The sequence below is a fragment of the Orbicella franksi genome, chromosome 1, assembly GCF_964199315.1.
Source record: "Orbicella franksi chromosome 1, jaOrbFran1.1, whole genome shotgun sequence".
NCBI classification, from domain to species: domain Eukaryota; kingdom Metazoa; phylum Cnidaria; class Anthozoa; order Scleractinia; family Merulinidae; genus Orbicella; species Orbicella franksi.
Window position 1 is genome coordinate 35,612,474 of NC_138145.1, and position 19,580 is coordinate 35,632,053.

General features: G+C 38.1%; 1 protein-coding gene across 1 annotated transcript; it reads left to right on the top strand.

The window, feature by feature from the left end:
• The first annotated feature begins 143 nt into the window (after positions 1-143).
• LOC145480345 (mannan-binding lectin serine protease 1-like) lies at positions 144-12,215 on the top strand. Its single transcript, XM_081458638.1, has 4 exons — positions 144-175; positions 279-607; positions 10,183-10,339; positions 11,220-12,215. The coding sequence occupies exons 1-4, from the start codon at positions 147-149 to the stop codon at positions 11,440-11,442; spliced, it is 738 nt and encodes a 245-aa protein (XP_081314764.1). The 5' UTR covers positions 144-146; the 3' UTR covers positions 11,443-12,215.
• The last annotated feature ends 7,365 nt before the right edge of the window (positions 12,216-19,580 follow it).

Sequence of the window (19,580 nt, forward strand, 5' to 3'; positions counted from 1 at the left end):
TTTTGAGAGTAAGGTGTCTTGCCCGAAAACACAACACAACGTTCCCGGCTAGGGCGTGAACCCGGACCGCTCGATCCGGAGACGAGCGCACTAACCATGAGGCCACTGTCTCCAAAATAACTTGTGTAGGGATCTGTAATGAAAAAATGGCCATTGCTTTTGAGTCTCACTTCAGGTAAAAGTTGCATGTCCTGAGGTCTGCTTCTCAATATGTTTAGTTGTGCTCACATTTCAATGCTGTTCTTCAGTCTGAAACAAATTTAAAAATTTTCTTACAGCTTCTACTTCCCTGAAAATCTTCAAGTCGTTGCCATTTATGTGAAAAACAGAGGCGGCCCTACAGGACTCATCGCTTCGTTCGCAAACGGCATCGTAACTGACAACAAATGGAAGTGCACAACTCAAGCCATAAGAAACTGGTACACTACCGGATTTGACGACAGCAATTGGCCAGTGGCCACAATTCACGCCGGTAACAGCGGTTGGTTAAGAGTCAATAGATTGCCAACGAATGCTAAATGGATTGGTCCAAACAATCGATTTGCTGGCGGCTTCTACTGTAGGAGACACATGACTTACTTTGGAGAGAAACCATCAGCTGGTGGAAGTAAGTCGTTTTTCAACCATAGTCCAAATTGCACTCTCATATGTAAAATAATAATAATATGATAATAATAATATAATAATAATAGTAATAATAATAATAATGATAATGATGATGATGATGATGATGATGATATTTATCCAGGGAGCCCACTCGCCTTGGCGGTTTTCAGTGGGGCCCTGCAAATCATAATAAAAATTAAAAACAAGACAAGAAATAAAATAATTGGTATCACAATATAAAACTAATTTTAAGATAATTCAGCAGTTAGATAGGGCATTATTTACAAAGTTTTAAGCTTTTCCTTAAAGAAGGACAATGATTTGCTGTTTTTAATGTCATTGTCTAAATACGTTTAACCTGAAGTTAGGTACCTTAAAGGTGGCTCTAACAGTTCCCAGCACTTTCCAAGACTTAGATTTTGATAGGTCATTATAACCACTCTTTATCAGTTGATGCTACAATCATTGCATCAGAGACCTGCTCAGTCATTGTTTATCACGTCCTTTTCGTGACACAGTGGGTTACCATAGCAACAGTATCATGTATGACCTGCTAAAAACACCGACGCAACTTTTGGCAAAGTTTAAAAAAATTCTGTAAATAGTTTTCAGTGCCTCCTTAAATTTTCAAAGCTAGAGGCACTTATTTCCAATTTCCGTAACCTGAACCGATTAGAAGCATTTCTACTGCCCCCTTGATGGAACGCTACTCCATCGTAGGGTTACCCCCAGTAACAAATAAACCGCTATCCATTTACAAACTTACATTAAAAGAGGCTTTGTGAGAGAAAGAGTCTGAGGATCAATATGACTAGGTGTTATCGTTTCTTTAGTTCGAATTAAGGGTAGCCAAACCGACCGAATATACCATTCACCATTCAACTCGGAAAGGACTGAGATGGGCTCCTGTCGAAATGAAGGTAACAAAAAGAAATTTATGCCTTAAAGTAGACCGAGAGTGTCCCCGGAGATCTTTGTATTAAAATTGTTGATTTTTGACTGAAGAAAAATTTACGGGATACAAAATATTTAGTCCAAACATTAACGGGATATGAATTACTTAGCCTCTACCCCAACCTCCCTTCTCCCCCACCCCCTCTATGAGGCCTCTATTCCCTTTTCCACGTGTCTAAATCATCGATGCGAGTCGGGATTTGAGAGGATTTTCGCGGGAAATACGGAAAATGTTGGAAGGATGGATTCTGCAAAATATAGAAATATTTTAGAATATGTCAAAAGCCAGAAATATCCGGCAGGGTTTTCCAAAAACGAAAAGCTAGTTTTGCGAAAATTTTGCAAAAACTTCAAATATTATTGTAAAAAGAGAAGAAGAAAAAACTTAAAACTTTAATTTAAAACTTGGAAGAACAATTAGCTCGTCACTTCCCGAAGCACTTGAGATGGGACAGAAAGACAGCTGCTGGCCCAACGGTGAAAATGATCGCCCACCGTATGACATACGTAACTGGTGAAATACTGCGTCGGTTTAAAAAGTGATTTTTTTTCTCCTTCTTGTGAACTCGATTTTGACTATGGGTTTGCCGAGACTCCAATCTGATAGTAAGTACACAACTGTCTCTATACTGCAGAGGACACAGAGATTCCATAATATCATTAGTAAAAACGGTTGAAAAAACTACCGTATTCAGGCAATATTATGAGGTGAAACTAGAAATTTCCTATCCTTACCCATAACATGTCACTGAAAATATGGATATGATCGGTCGACTAAGGATACCATAATAACAATAACAATAGCAATAACAATGACAATGACAATGACAATGACAATGACAATGACAATGACAATGACAATAACAATAATAGTAATAATAATTATACATTTATATAGCGCTAATACTATGAAATATTCAGAAGCACTTTACATATAAAAAGAAGCTAACAAACTAAAACAAAGATTTATAAAAAGGATAAAATGTGCTAGAAATACAAAAATACAAAACGGCTCATGTAACTAAGATTTACAAAAATTATAAACAGTCATAGGCGATTTTAAAAAGATATGTTTTCAATCGTTTTTAAAAATGTCCAAAGACGATCTTGATCGTATGGCCAAGGGCATACGACATGTCATTTCTCGTACTTTCCCTAATATTATAAAGCCAAGTTTCAGCATTGACTACTGGAATAGATTTTCTTTGTTTTGTTATTATAGTCAACCTAACAGCTGGTTATTTCCCTTTACGCCTATTATATTCTCATAGGGCGCGTCTCAAAAACACGATAATTATATTAGGTGGAGTATCTAATAAACTGCTGATTTGTAAAGTTGTATTCTCGTTTGGAATGTTCTCGGCACACAGCCATGTACTGGACGGGGATACCAGTATCACTAAAGATTTATGTATACCAAATATTCAGCTCTCCCTTACATTTTAACATTTCCAATCATTTCCTCGTTGAATGGTGAGGTCACTAGGGATTTGGGTATCCCCTACATTTTAGCATTTCTAGTCCTTTCCTTACTCGAATGACCTTTGTCTTTGAAAGTTTACTTTGCCTTTTAATGTTCGGTTCATTTGGCTATACCATGGATTAAAGAAACGATAGCAAACAAACACTCTGGAAGGGAATACACATATCACTAGGGATTTGGGCATCCCTTACAGTTTAGCATTTCGATCTAGTCCTTTCCTCGTTGGAATGACTTTCGTCTTTGTAAGTTTTCTTTTCCTTTTAATCTTCGGCGGATTTGCCTACCCTGAATTAAAAAAAAAAACAAGAAAAAAACAAACACTCGGGAAGGGGATACCCATATCAGTAGGGATTTGGGTCTCCCTTACATTTCAGCATTTCGATCTAGTCCTCGTTCCTCATTGGAACTTTCGTCTTTGTAATTTTGCTTTGCTTTTTTTTTTTTATCTTTGGTCGATTTGGCTACCCTGAATTAAAGAAACGATAACAAATAAACATATTGGAAGGGGATACCCATATCACCAGGGATTTGGGTATCCCTTCCGTTTTAGCATTTGTAGTCCTTTCCTCATTGGAATGACTTTCGTCTTTGCAAGTTCGCTTTTTTTCTTATCTTCGGTTGATTTGGCTACCCTGATTTATAGATTTATAGATAGATAGATACCCACATCACTAGGGATTTGGGTATCCCTTACGTTTTAGCATTTCTAGTCCTTTCCTCATTGGAATGACTTTCGTCTTTGCAAGTTCGCTTTTTTTCTTATCTTCGGTCGATTTGGCTACCCTGATTTATAGATTTATAGATAGATAGATACCCACATCACTAGGGATTTGGGTATCCCTTACATTTCAGCATTTCGATCTAGTCCTTTCCTCAGTGGAATTAATTTCGTCTTTGTAAGTTTGCTTTGCGTTTTAGATTTGGTTACCCTTAATTAAAGAAACAATAACAAGCAGACACATTGGAAAGGGAAGTAATAGGACAGATAATCAAGGAAAGAGCGATAAATAAACAAGTCTGAGACAAAGTTTATTTCAGACTGGCAACACACACAGAGCTCAGTCACAGCTTGAGACCTGCATATTGCGTGACGGCCGTATCTCAGTGTGCCCGCTCCCATATTGATTTTATTCAATCGCCGAACTATCCGAGGTTTAGAATGCGCCTTTCTTGTTTAAAATGACGTGCATTTCAAGGGTTATCGATAGGCACTAAGCGCATGTTCATACAACGAACTTCGGCGCGTGAATCCGGTTTTGTATGTCGTTATAAATGCGGACTCGGTTGAGACAGTCTGTTATAACTTGTGACTATTTTCAGCGACGTTATGTGTTTATATCAAGATTAAGAAAGCTTTTATTTATTGAGACAAAGCTTCGTAAGAATATAAATGGTTTTTGAGCAGAATTATGGATGATTTCAATTGCCCCAGTCTGTGGCATTTAACGCTTTCAGTGTTTTGGGTACCCAAAACACTAGGGATTTGGGTACGGGGGTACCAAAACACGGGGATACCCAAATCACTGTGACACCGTTACACTCACGGGAAGATTGGGAACTAAAATACCTGTTGTAAACACAAAATGGCTGTGGCATTTATCAATCCTTCCTTGGCTCCCCGGATCACCGTTTACCATTCATACATGTACGTGTGCGGATATGGTTAGCCAAATGTTGCAAAATTCAACAACTTGGACCTTCATATTCAACAACTTATATTTATGTTCAACAACATATATTTATATTCAACATTTTATATTTATATTCAACGATACGCATTTTCTTTCAACTTCAACCCAAATTATTTTCATTCAACAAAAATATTTGTTCAACTTCAACCAAAAATAATATCATTCAACAAAAATATTTGTTCAACTTCAACCAAAAATAATTTCATTCAACAAAAATATTTGTTCAACTTCAACCGAAAATAATTTCATTCAACAACAATATTTGTTCAACTTCAACCCAGATTATTTTCATTCAACAAAAATATTTGTTCAACTTCAACCAAAAATAATTTCATTCAACAACAATATTTGTTCAACTTCAACCACAATTATTTTTATTCAACAATAAAGTTCCCGGACATTCAAAATAGTCATTCAACAAAATTCCCCGTCCCACCCCCTGAACTACCCCGAACGCTGTCACAAATCCCTAGTGTTTTGGGTACCCAAACCACTGAAAGCGTAAAACTGATGCAAGTGAAATCATCCACAATTCTGCTCAAAACCCATTTATCCTCTTACGAAGCTTTGTCTCAATAAATTAAAGCGTTCTTTAGCTTGATATAAACACAATACGTCTCTGAAAATAGTCGCAATTCATAACAGACTGTCTGATCCGAGTCCGCAGTTATAACGACATATAAAACCGAATTCACGCGCCAAAGATCCTTGTATGAACATGCGCTTGGTGCCTATTGATAACCCTTGAAATGCACGTTATTCAAAACGAGAAAGGCGCTTTCTAAACCTCCGATAGTGCGGCGATTAAAATCAATATGCGAACGAACGGCCGTCACGCAATATGCAGGTCTCAAGCTGTGACCGACCTCTGTATATGTTGCCTGTCGGAAATAAACTCTGGCTTAGACTTGTTTGTCGCTCTTTCCTTTACCATCCCTCCTAGTATATGTAGATTTTGCCGGAATATATAAGATGAAGATATAAAAGGTTTGCTTTGCCTTTTAATCCTCGGTCGATTTGGCTACCCTGAATTAAAGAAACGATAACAAACAAGCATATTGGAAAGGGATACCCATATATCACCAGGGATTTAAGTATCCCACTTTCCCAGTGTTCAAAGGACGTAGTCTTGTCTACTTTATTTGCATTTTTTATAGAATTGTCTCCGAAGAAAAAAACTGCTTTAATGGCAAAATCTAATAGGAGGGATGGTTAAGGAAAGAGCGAGAAATAAACAAGTCTAAGACTTTCCCTGTATCCAAGGATTAGCCTTGTATATACTTTATTTATATTTATTTTGGTTTTGTCTCCGAAGCAAAAAACTTATTTCATGGCATAGAGAACTGTTCCCCGGCAAAATCTACGTACACTAGGAGGGATGGTCAAGGAAAGAGCGACAAACAAGTCTAAGCCAGAGTTTATTTCCGACAGGCAACATATACAGAGGTCGGTCACAGCTTGAGACCTGCATATTGCGTGACGGCCGTTCGTTCGCATATTGATTTTAATCGCCGCACTATCGGAGGTTTAGAAAGCGCCTTTCTCGTTTTGAATAACGTGCATTTCAAGGGTTATCAATAGGCACCAAGCGCATGTTCATACAAGGATCTTTGGCGCGTGAATTCGGTTTTATATGTCGTTATAACTGCGGACTCGGATCAGACAGTCTGTTATGAATTGCGACTATTTTCAGAGACGTATTGTGTTTATATCAAGCTAAAGAACGCTTTAATTTATTGAGACAAAGCTTCGTAAGAAGATAAATGAGTTTTGAGCAGAATTGTGGATGATTTCACTTGCATCAGTTTTACGCTTTCAGTGGTTTGGGTACCCAAAACACTAGGGATTTGTGACAGCGTTCGGGGTAGTTCAGGGGGTGGGACGGGGAATTTTGTTGAATGACTATTTTGAATGTCCGGGAACTTTATTGTTGAATAAAAATAATTGTGGTTGAAGTTGAACAAATATTGTTGTTGAATGAAATTATTTTTGGTTGAAGTTGAACAAATATTTTTGTTGAATGAAAATAATCTGGGTTGAAGTTGAACAAATATTGTTGTTGAATGAAATTATTTTCGGTTGAAGTTGAACAAATATTTTTGTTGAATGAAATTATTTTTGGTTGAAGTTGAACAAATATTTTTGTTGAATGATATTATTTTTGGTTGAAGTTGAACAAATATTTTTGTTGAATGAAAATAATTTGGGTTGAAGTTGAAAGAAAATGCGTATCGTTGAATATAAATATAAAATGTTGAATATAAATATATGTTGTTGAACATAAATATAAGTTGTTGAATATGAAGGTCCAAGTTGTTGAATTTTGCAACATTTGGCTAACCATATGCGGAGAGTTGTCCAAAAGAGTGCTTCTACAAACCTTTCGAGAGGACTCCACATGATTAAACCGGCTTCGAGGAAAACAATTGTCAGTAATAGAAAGAACATCGAAGTATGTGATCGTCACGCTCGACACGGATGAGGAGCGTATAAATGTACTTTATATACAAACCTACAGCTGGAAGGAAGAGCTGGCAGTTTTAATGCTACCTAGGTTTCAACGATCGCTACAAAGGACCAAAACTTTAATCTTGAAGCCAGGTAAGAGATTTACGTGAATTTATCGGAGCACTTTACGGAGGCGAGTGTGTTAGTTACTTGCTGGAATATTTTCAAAATTTCCTGAACTTTAAGCAGTCGTTAGTTTTGAAAACCAAGTGGGCAGGCAAATTTTATTATTGTTTTAAATTAAGGTACATTTATAATTTCTATTCATGTAGTTCAGCAGTTTCAAACAGGTGCCACATTTTTAAAACGTGCCTTCAAAGTAGAGCTATTTTCGCGTTTGGTTCAAAACTCGATTTAACGGGTAGAAAATCTTCTTTTAACCGTTGAAGGAACAACATTGAATTATAATTGCAACATGGCTAAACAACCTGCTATGATATATCTATAGTTTAAAAAAAGAATTGGGACTTTTGAGCGAATATTATATTTTTTTTAGAGCGCCGGCAATATGTGCTATTTTTCCAGTTTCGGCAGGCATGCAACTTGTGTCGAGCTGACCGAACTTCAATCAATCCTAGAAAACTTCGATTAGAATTTTTAATCAAGTAAAACTCATTTTAGCGATTGACTAGGTAAGGGCTTCGAAATCCCAGCTTATAAAAAAAATCGAATTTTCGAAGTAAAATTAGTGGTTGGTTTTTACAGAGACAGCGCGCGCGAGTTATTTTTTAAAAAAGGTTTTTTTAAACAAAAGTTAATAAAACAGTTAGGTGTCATAATCCACATAGCGTGTCAACTTTTTGCTCGAAACAGCTTCCTCCGGTGGTTCTTATTACAAGGGCCTCATTAGCATTTTTTGTTGACATGCTATTTCGCAGTGGAGTTCTCGAATTAATTCGTTCTTCCCTGCCGCCTATCACTCTTTTTTGAGGTCATGAAACGTGCTTAAAAAAGAAGATAAAAGTCCTGGGACAGCGAAAAAATCGAAGCCAGGACCCAAGAAAAAGACAAAAGCAGAATTCCTCGAAGGCAAGAAGAAAACTTTGACCAACAGCGGCAAGGGATCGTGCGTACTCATACCTGTACTCTTACCCCGCTTATTTCTCTTGGTTTTTCCTATTTCTCACGAGCGGTGAAGACCTCTCTATAAACGCATGCTGAAGTTCAATAAGGAGAACGTGACTGTTATACTATTATTGCCTTGGAATCATTTCGCTTGCTGTGAACACTAGGGGTGCCATGATTTCATTGGCTGGCGGTATATTCTGTCGACATACATCGGAGTGAAGGCGTGACATGTTTACAACTCTTCAAACGGCGATGACTCGCAAAAGTTGTTCTCGGGAATACCATCTCTTTAAATGGATTAATAGGGTATGTAGAGTTGGTAGATTGTCACGAGATTTTGCCAGAATGTCACTTGAGGATCAAGGGACAAAAGCGCGTCGGGGATTTTTTATATCATGAACATTTCTTTTGTGACAGGCGCGAACATAATAGGGTGGGCAAATTATTCGATAACTTTATGGGTCTATTAAAAGATAAGCAATAAGAATACAGGAAACCTCGACACCCTTTGAGAGATTGTTGCCTGCTGATTAACACTGTACGGTTATTAAACATTACTGCTTGCGTTTGATACCCAATTAATTCGGCCGAATGACAGTCGGTGGTTTTCCGTTTTCCAGCTTCTTTCTCCTCAACAAAACAGTGAATATTTTTGCCGAATTGCACAGTTTATAACCTTTCTATTGATATATATAGTTTGTGGTAGTTTCCTTTTAAAACAACGCTGGTACAAATTTATTTCTGAAGTGCACCCGCAGAGGTATTGTGTAACCTTAATTATATATTAAAGCTTATTATATATTTATTTTTATATAATAACCAAATCAATGCGCGCGCTCTGATTGGTCAATCAGCTATGGTTTATTGTGCCAATAAACTCATGGAAATTTCGAGTGTCTTCTGAATTATCGCCTGCGGGTCGTGATTTACGAATTTTTCTCGCGTGTTCTTCCAACATCCCGCGTGGTTTATCAGCCTATAAACCATAGAAACTTGTGGTCTATTGCTTATAAAAACCTTGGCCTGTGCTATGGTAAGGAACACTGTTTGGTATACCTTTCATCCAAAGTGTTACGATATTGATGTAATCTAGGCGTTTCTATTCACTTCCTGTCAAAGTGTTTACAGTCACGACTGTCATGGAAACGGTTCTTTCTGTCTAGGATTACCGCCTTTATATATGCTCTCGTGAGTTGCTGTTAAAGAAACGAAGAAATCTTACTTTCAGTATTTCAAAGCTGTCATAATGACGTCATAATGACGTCAAATGACAATGACCATATCTCTCTTTTAGAAAGTGCAAAAATTTCCTATTAATATGGCCGCCAAGACAACGCTCTGTAAGCTAGACATCCAAAGTTTCCAGGCCCTCGCGCCTTAAAGTAAGGTGGAGCCGTTTGAGCATAAAGTGTTTTCGTTAATGAGAGCAGAAGGGGTTGGGGGAAGGGGGGAGGAGAGGAGGTGTGGTCGCCTGCTCAGTCCCCTAAGCAACTCCCTGGAAGTGCCACTAACAGACAACCAAAGCTGGTAGACATTCCAACCTAATGAATTTCTGCTTGATTACGCTCCCAAATATGATGGGAGCATCGATGAAAGATGTCTTCGGCCAATGAAATCAAGTAAATGTGTCTTAATGACGTTGCATTACGCTAGAGTATCTGTAGCTATATCCCCATTATCCTATTTTAGTTTGGTGGCTAAAGCATGAGCGCTTTACCTGGTGCTGGCCTCTGAAGGGTTTGAGACAGTATTCAGTATTCTTGTTTTATGGTCTGGTGTTATCCTATACATACCTGTTGTGCAATGTGTTTCCTCAAAGACAACTCATATACATATGTAATTTATATGATATATATACCTTTCCTTAACCAGGATGTGGTTTGGTGGTTAATAACACACTAAAAAGTCCTGGATATCCTAACAAATACCCAAGTGATATGGACTGCAGTTATACGATTCCTATACCACACAACATGACGATGAACATTTCCTTCATCGATTTTGAATTGGAGGATCATTCATCATGCAGGTAAGCACATAGCTGTCACTTCAAGCTTTTATATCTACTGCTGTCTACAACATGATCTGTTTCTTCCTTTAACTTGTTAAGGATTAAATGGAGTGGAGTGAATGAAATTTGATGAGAATCTTTGTGCTTTATGAGAAAGGACAGCTAGTCAGAACAGAACTCGGATCGAATCTTGTACTCTTGCAATGTCCTTTGGTGGGGCCGGGAGGATGCACAGACAACTCTGGTTAATTTAGGGTGCTGTCTTCAACTAAAAGACAGCCGAATGTTATGAAAAGTTGTTTAACAACCTCAGTTAATATGTTAAGCCACTTCTCATAGTTTCTTGACAAACTAACCATTGAATCTTTTGCCGAACACTGTGTGAATGTTAACGACGATAAACTAACTCAGTTGTTAAGTAAAACTTTGATCATGATAGTGGCGCCCTGCGTGCCTTTACATCATAATAAGCAACACATTTGAATTCATGGTTTGAACTGCTGCGTTTAGTTTGAGGAAAGAACCATTTTGATAGCTCTGAGTGCATATAAAGCTTCTGCGTTCTAGGGGAATAGGAAAAAATAGAAGCTCTTCTCCGCTTTGCCAGCCTGACATGTCGTCAATCTCTTTGGCATGTCACATTTCCCTGAGATAGACCTAATAAGACAAAATTCGAAAATGACAGTAGCTGTGGTATATTGTCATATCCGTTGTTGTTATATATGGGCTTTTACAAGTCAGTCCGTACAAAAACTGAGAGCCAATATTTTCCGTGCGGTCCCGACCAAGCTTGACCATGAAGGAAGTGAGGTATGTGATTGCTTTATTTTAGTTAATGGCCCTTTGAACTAACTGAGTTGGGTAATAATGGCTATTTATTTCCGTTTCTTATGCATAGCTGGGACTATCTAGAGATTGTTAATGACGGAAGAATGGTTGGTAAGTACTGCGGCCAGAGGACTGGGAAGAACATTCTTTTAACTGGAGACCAGATATTGATAAAACTTCACTCAGACAGCAGTATAGAAGAAAGAGGATTCCTGATATATTTCAATGCTGGTCCACACGGTAAGTACTTTTTCCTGATTTCTAATGAAGGGGGACTGGGACTCATGACATGATGTCGTCATACGACGCCTAAATGATGCCACATTTAAAAATGTTTACCATCTTTTTTTTATTTATTATTGAAAGTTTCTCTTTTTACAAAGACTCATTACAACAATCATTACTTAATACAATTTATAGAGTTTGATACAAATTATCATTAGCAAAAATTAGCAAAAATGTCCTATTAATATGGCCGCGAAGATAACGCTCTGTAAGTTAGACAACCAAAGTTTCCAGGCCCTCGCGCCTTAAAGTAAGGTGGAGCCGTTTGAACATAAAGTGTTTTCATTAATAAGAGCGGAAGGGGTTGGGGGAAGGGGGGAGGAGAGGAGGTGTGGTCGCCTGCTCAGTCCCCTAAGCAACTCCCTGGAAGTGCCACTAACAGACAACCAAAGCTGGTAGACATTCCAACCTAATGAATTTCTGCTTAATTACACTCCCAAACATGATGGGAGCATCGACGAAAGATGTCTTCGGCCAATGAAATCAAGTAAATGCGTCATAATGACGTTGCATTACGCTAGAGTATCTGTAGCTATATCCCCATTATCCTATTTTAGTTTGGTGGCTAAAGCATGAGCGCTTTACCTGGTGCGGGTCTCTGAAGGGTTTGTGACAGTATTCAGTATTCTTGTTTTATGGTCTGGTGTTATCCTATGCATACCTGTTGTGCAACGTGTTTCCTCAAAGACAACTCATATACATATGTAATTTATATGATATATATACCTTTCCTTAACCAGGATGTGGTTTGGTGGTTAATAACACACTAAAAAGTCCTGGATATCCTGACAAATTCCCATACAGTATAGACTGCAGTTATACGATTCCTATACCACACAACATGACGATGAACATTTCCTTCATCGATTTTGAATTGGAGGATCATTCATCATGCAGGTAAGCACATAGCTGTCACTTCAAGCTTTTATATCTACTGCTGTCTACAACATGATCTGTTTCTTCCTTTAACTTGTTAAGGATTAATTGGAGTGGAGTGAATGAAATTTGATGAGAATCTTCGTGCTTTATGAGAAAGGACAGCTAGTCAGAACAGAACTCGGATCGAATCTTGTACTCTTACAATGTCCTTTGGTGGGGCCGGGAGGATGCACAGACAACTCTGGTTAATTTAGGGTGCTGTCTTCAACTAAAAGACAGCCGAATGTTATGAAAAGTTGTTTAACAACCTCAGTTAATATGTTAAGCCACTTCTCATAGTTTCTTGACAAACTAACCATTGAATCTTTTGCCGAACACTGTGTGAATGTTAACGACGATAAACTAACTCAGTTGTTAAGTAAAACTTTGATCATGATAGTGGCGCCCTGCGTGCCTTTACATCATAATAAGCAACACATTTGAATTCATGGTTTGAACTGCTGCGTTTAGTTTGAGGAAAGAACCATTTTGATAGCTCTGAGTGCATATAAAGCTTCTGCGTTCTAGGGGAATAGGAAAAAATAGAAGCTCTTCTCCGCTTTGCCAGCCTGACATTTTGTCAATCTCTTTGGCATGTCACATTTCCCCGATATAGACCTAATAAGACAAAATTCGAAAATGACAGTAGCTGTGGTATATTGTCATATCCGTTGTTGGTATACATATGCCTTTACGAGTCAGTCCATACAAAAAACTGAGTACCAATATTTTCCGTGCGGTCCCGACCAAGCTTGGCTATGAAGGAAGTGAGATATGTGATTGCTTTATCTTAGTTAATGACCCTTTGAACTAACTGAGTTGGGTAATAACGGCCACTTATTTCCGTTTCTTATTCAAAGGTATGACTATCTAGAGATTGTTAATGATGGAAGAATGGTTGTTAAGTACTGCGGCCAGAGGACTGGGCAGAACATTCTTTTAACTGGAGACCAGATATTGATAAAACTTCACTTAGACAGAAGTAACGAAGAAAGAGGATTCCTGATATATTTCAATGCTGGTCCACACGGTAAGTACTTTTTCCTGATTTCTAATGAAGGGGGACTGGGACTCATGACATGATGTCGTCATACGACGCCTAAATGATGCCACATTTAAAAATGTTTACCATCTTTTTTTTATTTATTAATGACAGTTTCTCTTTTTACAAAGACTCATTACAGCAATCATTACCTAATACAATTTATAGAGTTTGATACAAATTATCATTCCATAAGAGAGAAAACTGCGATATATCAAAATTTGCACACAACACTACACAGCAGACAGATCTTTGCAATAAATAAATAACGAAATACTACAGGAAATCTACAAAGGTTTTGACAGGATTTCATCCTATCTTTTCCTAATACCGTAAATCCTCGAATTAGCGCCCGGGGCGCTTATTGCCCCCGCAGGGTTTTGGCCTCTGGGCCAAAACCCGAGGAGGCACCCTAGGATTCCGCGCGTGTATACGTACAAGGAATTTGACAAAAGTAAAAAATATGTTGGTAGTATGTAAGAAATGTGTTGTTAGTATGCGAATCGTTCTCGATTTGATGGAATTAGGCGCGCACGGTGGTCTCGGGTAATGTGGGGCAAGGAACGCGGGCTCACAAAATGGTTGGAGTGGTGTCGGGTACATGCAGGAGGAAGAGGTCAACTTTGCTTGCGTAGCCGCTTGCGTAGCCATGCGATTGTGCGCCCGATGATCTTGGCCATTATGACGTCACAATAAACTCTACCTGGGAATTTTAAATGTAGGTAAACAATACCACGCGAACACAGTTTTCATCCGGTGATTAGTTGGAAAATTTAAAAGAAAGCGATGAAACGACTAAAGGTATGTGGAAACCTATAAAAAATGTGTCAGAAAGTGCAATTTCTTTCAAAACCCGAAACCTTGAAGGTTCAAAAACACACAAAATTTCGAGATCGATCAATTGAAAACACGATCGAGAAATGATAGTCCGTGCTCCTTTCCTGAATGATAACGGGAGAACCCAGCAATGTAGAACACGGAGAGAAACATGTGATCAAGATATGGTTTAAAACATTCGGATGAGGAGGAAAACGAATAATTTACTATTTAGATAAAAATGATCAGTGGGTTTAAACGTATTCATTTTGCACAAGATTGCGCGAAGGACCTCCTGGTGGCGTGACACATGCGAAATGCGAAAAAGCAACAAACATTTACTCCGATGGAGATCGCTCCCTTGTTAAGATTCATCCACTATCAAGTCATGGACTGGGTTGGGAAGTAACTATTGTGTATAAGAATTTCCTTTCTGCGGTAGTTTTTCCTCAAAACGGCCGGAAGATAATAATGTTCCTCTGCGAGCCCAAGTAATGGATGACGCAAGCTTCCCGGCAAAGTACTTTAAAAGCAAACTCCTGGCAAGCTGTGACTAAGAAATTATCGCAAATACCAAACTTTTAGGTTCATACCCAAAATGTAAAGCACAAGGAGGATCCATTCACAAGACTGGTACGTAGTTAATTTACTCGAACCTTAACATAAGGTGAAGAAATATCAAATGTAGCGTTGATGCTTTTATGTGCGAAAGGTTGTAATCCGTCTTGTACCTAGAAAAATGATTTGTTTTGCAGTAGAAACTGCTGATCTTCAAAATAACTTAAAATAGAGATCACCGGCCACAGAGCATCCCATTTCGTTTGAAAATTGTCGTAACAATATGTGATTTACGCACAATTGAACTAGATCTGTTTCCTCGGGCATCCGCACGAAATAAAAGTTACGCGTCTTTCACTTCATAATTCTGTTTTCTTGTCTTCTTCTCCTGGTCTACCTATACCAGAGCTAAAAGCAAAACGAACAGGTACATGTTTGCTCAACTCAGTATTCGTTGTCTTAAAGTTCAGTCTACATCGAAAGCACATAAATTGCTCGTTCAAAACAGTGTGTAGTGTGCATCACTAATACTACATAAACTGAAGCATGTTGTAGAAATACCTTACTATGATTTGAAAGTTTTTCAGTTCAAATCAATAGTATTCTGTTTTGTACTCAAAACATCTACAACAACAGAGAGTATGGAACATGCCACCAGTTCCATTAAACGCAAAAATGAACACTCAGAAGATGCAGTTCGTTCAAAGAAGTTAAAACAGCTTTAACCCATGGATCCATTCCAAGCTATTGTTACCAACTGACGACTCTTTTCCCAACACATTGTTGCCAAATGGGCCAAAACTCAATTTGAAGATGCAAACCAACATTCGTTATCGCTTTGATGCCACCTTTTGTTGGATTGCACATGCACCATCATGTCATTTCATGATTTTCAGACATTTCTAGTTGTTTTTAGTTTGTTTTTTTTGCTCTTTTCTATTTCTCTTCCTATCACTTTCTTTCACTGGTTTATTGCCATTCCAGTCACCTTTGTTCACACTAGGAAAGTTCCCCTGTACTGGTTATTTCTGTAGAAAAGAGCCCATCAGGTGAGTGAAGTTGTTCTTCGTTTTTCAGAAGACTTAAGAGGATTTGGAGTTGTACATGTAACTCTTAGGACATCTCTTTTCCATTTATTTTTCTTCTGCTTTTTAATTGCCTTGTTTTTGATGATCTACCTGATCAGCATGGTACAGCCAACTCAGTTCCTTCAAATTCTATTTTCTTTTCGCTGCATGAATATCTTATCTTCTGATATTAGCTATTTTCTATCTATCTGCCTTAAGTTTTTAAACTGTGCATGGCACAAAAGGTATTTCTTCCTGGCCTCCCTATTCTGTGGCTTTTTTTTCCATCTTACTCACATCTACTTGTAAGTGCTTCAGCAAGATGGACAGGTTCTTCATTGATTCATATACATACCTGTACCTCTTAACTCTTACTCTTCCTCTTTCCTTTGCTAATAACAATAGTGTTAATAATACAGTCCAACCTCTGGTTCCACCTCTCGTAAGCGACTATCTGTCCTCAGCAACCAGTTTTCCAAAATACCAAAAGTTTCCAAGTCAAATCGCTATATTTGGAACCTCTTGTAAGCGACCACGACCAAGACCACTTTCAATGCTAATAGTTTGTAATTAGCGACCACTTGACAGATAATCGAGCAGAATTGGATGGTGTTGTAACATTATCGCATTTCACGATAGTACAAGAGAAATTTTTCAATGGGAAGTCCCATGGTATTTTTTCACGAAATTGACTATTCAAGACATATGAATAAAACATTTAAAACAAGGGGTAATTCTCTGCAGTTACCATATGCTAATGAGACAAAATTTTGACTTAAACATGGTCTTTTTTCAAATAAATCAGTATGTTCTACAATGCATATTAAGTAAAATTGGATTAAAAAATAAATACTAATCATAATAACATGATATCTACGTATGACCAACCAATGAATTGAACAGATTTTCTTTACTTTCCATACTTTGAGTTTGAGCAGTACTTCCAAACATTTGGACAAGAACGCATTGTTGCAACAAAAATGTGGATTACACGCTTGTTTAGTCTCTTCTTAACATTTGTTTTTGATTCTGGTTTGCCATCACATAATTTAATGTTGGCTTTTCTGTAATGAACAGATATACGACATAGGCAGCGAGTGAAGTCCCTTAAGGATTGTATTAAAGTGATCATTTTTCGACAGCTAGTAATGAGACAAACAGCAGTATTCTGGATATCTTGGATATTCTCAATTTGATAACCCGGTGGTCGCAAAAAGAGGCCATTTGAGTAGATGGATAAATTCAAAAAGCATGTACAAGCCATTGAAGATCACATACCTTCAAATCCTCATGGTGGCTATTTAAGTGTAAAACTTAAGGCATAATTTCATTAACTGTGAATGTAAGGTATGAAGCTGTGCAAATGGTTTCCTTTCCGACCAACCTATCAACTACATGTAAACATATTTTTATGGCTGACATACGAATCAGTTATATTTTTCATTTCCTGGCATAAAGAGTCCTAAAAGTTTTCATTTGAATTGATGACCACATGTTTCCAACTTTCTTCATGACAACGCCTTGACTGGAACGCTTGAACGCTTTTCAAAATTTGTATTTCGATATACCGCGGCATTTCAAGAGCTGGTTTCCATGAAAACACCGATAGCATTTGTATTCTAGCTTCATAATATTCAAGCAAAAGTGGAGGAATAATTGCACAACTGCCGTCACACATGAGGCGTCGTTTTTGAAAAGAAAAATATACTGCGTCACTGACAACGAAACGTAGAGTGCCGCATCCATTCGAATGAAGGACTGCCCCGCACAGAAATGGAAAAATTATGCGTCAAATGCTTTTGCCTCTTAGCTTTATTTAGCCTCACACACAATACTTTGAATTTCTGAAAAATTTGGCGGGGCTGAGCGGCCCGCTTCCCAAAGCACTTACCCTATTTAAGACCAAAGTCTGCGATTTTTCTAACCTATTTATGGCCTGACCCTTAAATTAATACCCTGTTTCAGACCTGCCGTAGTTCTCTAGTTCAGAGTGATGTTAAAGGTATCGTGAATGGCTTTAGTTGCTGGTCTTGTCGATAATGATGAAAAAAGTAGCTTCTTCTAAAAAACATACCTAATTCAAGACTAGAGTGCAAAAACCATACCCAGTTTGAGACCAAAATGACCAAAATCGATACTCTACTTCTGACTAAAATGTCTTGAAAAAAAAAAAAAGTCCCTCCGACGCTGGGCATACCTATATAGCCGATATAAGGGAGCACCCCCCGCCTCCAGTCCCCTAAGGCAGAGTCAAAGTGAAGTATCACAAGTAAATACATTTCGAAGCGTGTTGACTGTAATACTTGATACATGTGTAGACAACTTAAATTAATTGGCCCCGTACTGATCTGCTCAGTTGTCAGAGCCTGGGGTTTTTCGGCCAGGTGAGGTTTAGCACTGAACCTATTGTAAAAGAGAAAGGTAGATTTATACTAAAACTCGATTGAAACAGACCTAGCACGAGCTGTTGACGTAATGAAGGCGCGAGCAAAGAGAATTTATATTTTGATAATCAACGTTAACAAGCTGTTTTCCTTTTTTTCGCCGCAGTGTTTTCTAAAAGAAATAGACAACATGTTCTCCGTGTTACTATCGAATTATAGAAACACTCGTCAAAGTTTGGGAGAACTCGAAAAAGATGTGGAAACGCTCGCCTACGGCTCATGTTCCCACAGCATTTTTCGTTCTCCCAAACTCCCACTCTTGTTTCTATAACTTGATAGAAACACGGTACACGTTTTTATTTCTTAAATAGTAAAATGGTGGCGAAAAGTGATCTAAAATGTGTGAGTTTTTCAAAGGGCTACAGAAACCGAGTGGTTTTTTATTTGTTACATATTGCAAATGAAAATAAAAAGAAGTATTATTTATAAAGACTATAAATTTGGGGCTCTCCATCATATTATTTTGTGGAGTTTTATGCTTTCTTAGTTGCGAATGAAAAAAAAAAACACATAAGGCATTTGCTATATTCACGTGGATCACGTCTGGGAAGACAAGGGAGAGATATAGAATGAACGCACCGAGTGTAGGACGCGCCCTTTTTTTCTATGATCCCCTCGAGTCCTCGAAGAAGTGAACTAGTTATCGAGTCCCACAAGGCCAAGTTGCACACAAATCATGGAGGTTTTAGTTTCGCTTGGGTGAAAGTACTTTTCACTGTCCTGAGCTTCCCTGATTTGACCTTTGGTGAAAGCCAAAATTAAAGAACAACAAGAAGCTATTTCTCAGAAAGAAATGGTGTTTCGTTTCCGGAAAGGTATTCAAAGTCTGAGAAAGACCGGGGTTTTAATATCTTGAACATGAGAAGTCCTGGGGTGAGGGGGATATGGGCTAATGCGCCAGCTTTCTATCACGAATGCCGTTCTCTGATTGGCTACGCTACTCACTACTACTCTATTCTGTGATAGATAGTGAGTAGCGTAGCAGTGTTCCCTTGTTAACAAAACGACGGCCGCTTCTCCGCGTTTTCGAAATGTCTGCGAAGAGGATTTAGATTAAGTTTTAAACGGCTAGTAGATTTATACTAAAACATTTAGATTATTCGCTCTCGCTTTCTATCGCGTGATAGTTGACTCGGACTGCGCCTTCGTCAACTATCACGCGATAGAAATCTGGAGCTCATAATCTAATTATTGAATAGAAACACGATTTTTAACCAATGAACGCGCGTATTTTCTTAGGACTGTTTTCCAATGAGGAATAGTTTGCGGACGGGGTCATTTTGATTGCAATGCAGTCACGA

Coding starts and splice junctions, on each gene's coding strand:
- LOC145480345 (XM_081458638.1), top strand. CDS start 147: ATGGCCATTGCTTTTGAGTCTCACTTCAG. Junction 608..10,182: donor GAAACCATCAGCTGGTGGAA/GTAAGTCGTTTT, acceptor TTCCTTAACCAG/GATGTGGTTTGGTGGTTAAT. Junction 10,340..11,219: donor GAGGATCATTCATCATGCAG/GTAAGCACATAG, acceptor TCTTATGCATAG/CTGGGACTATCTAGAGATTG.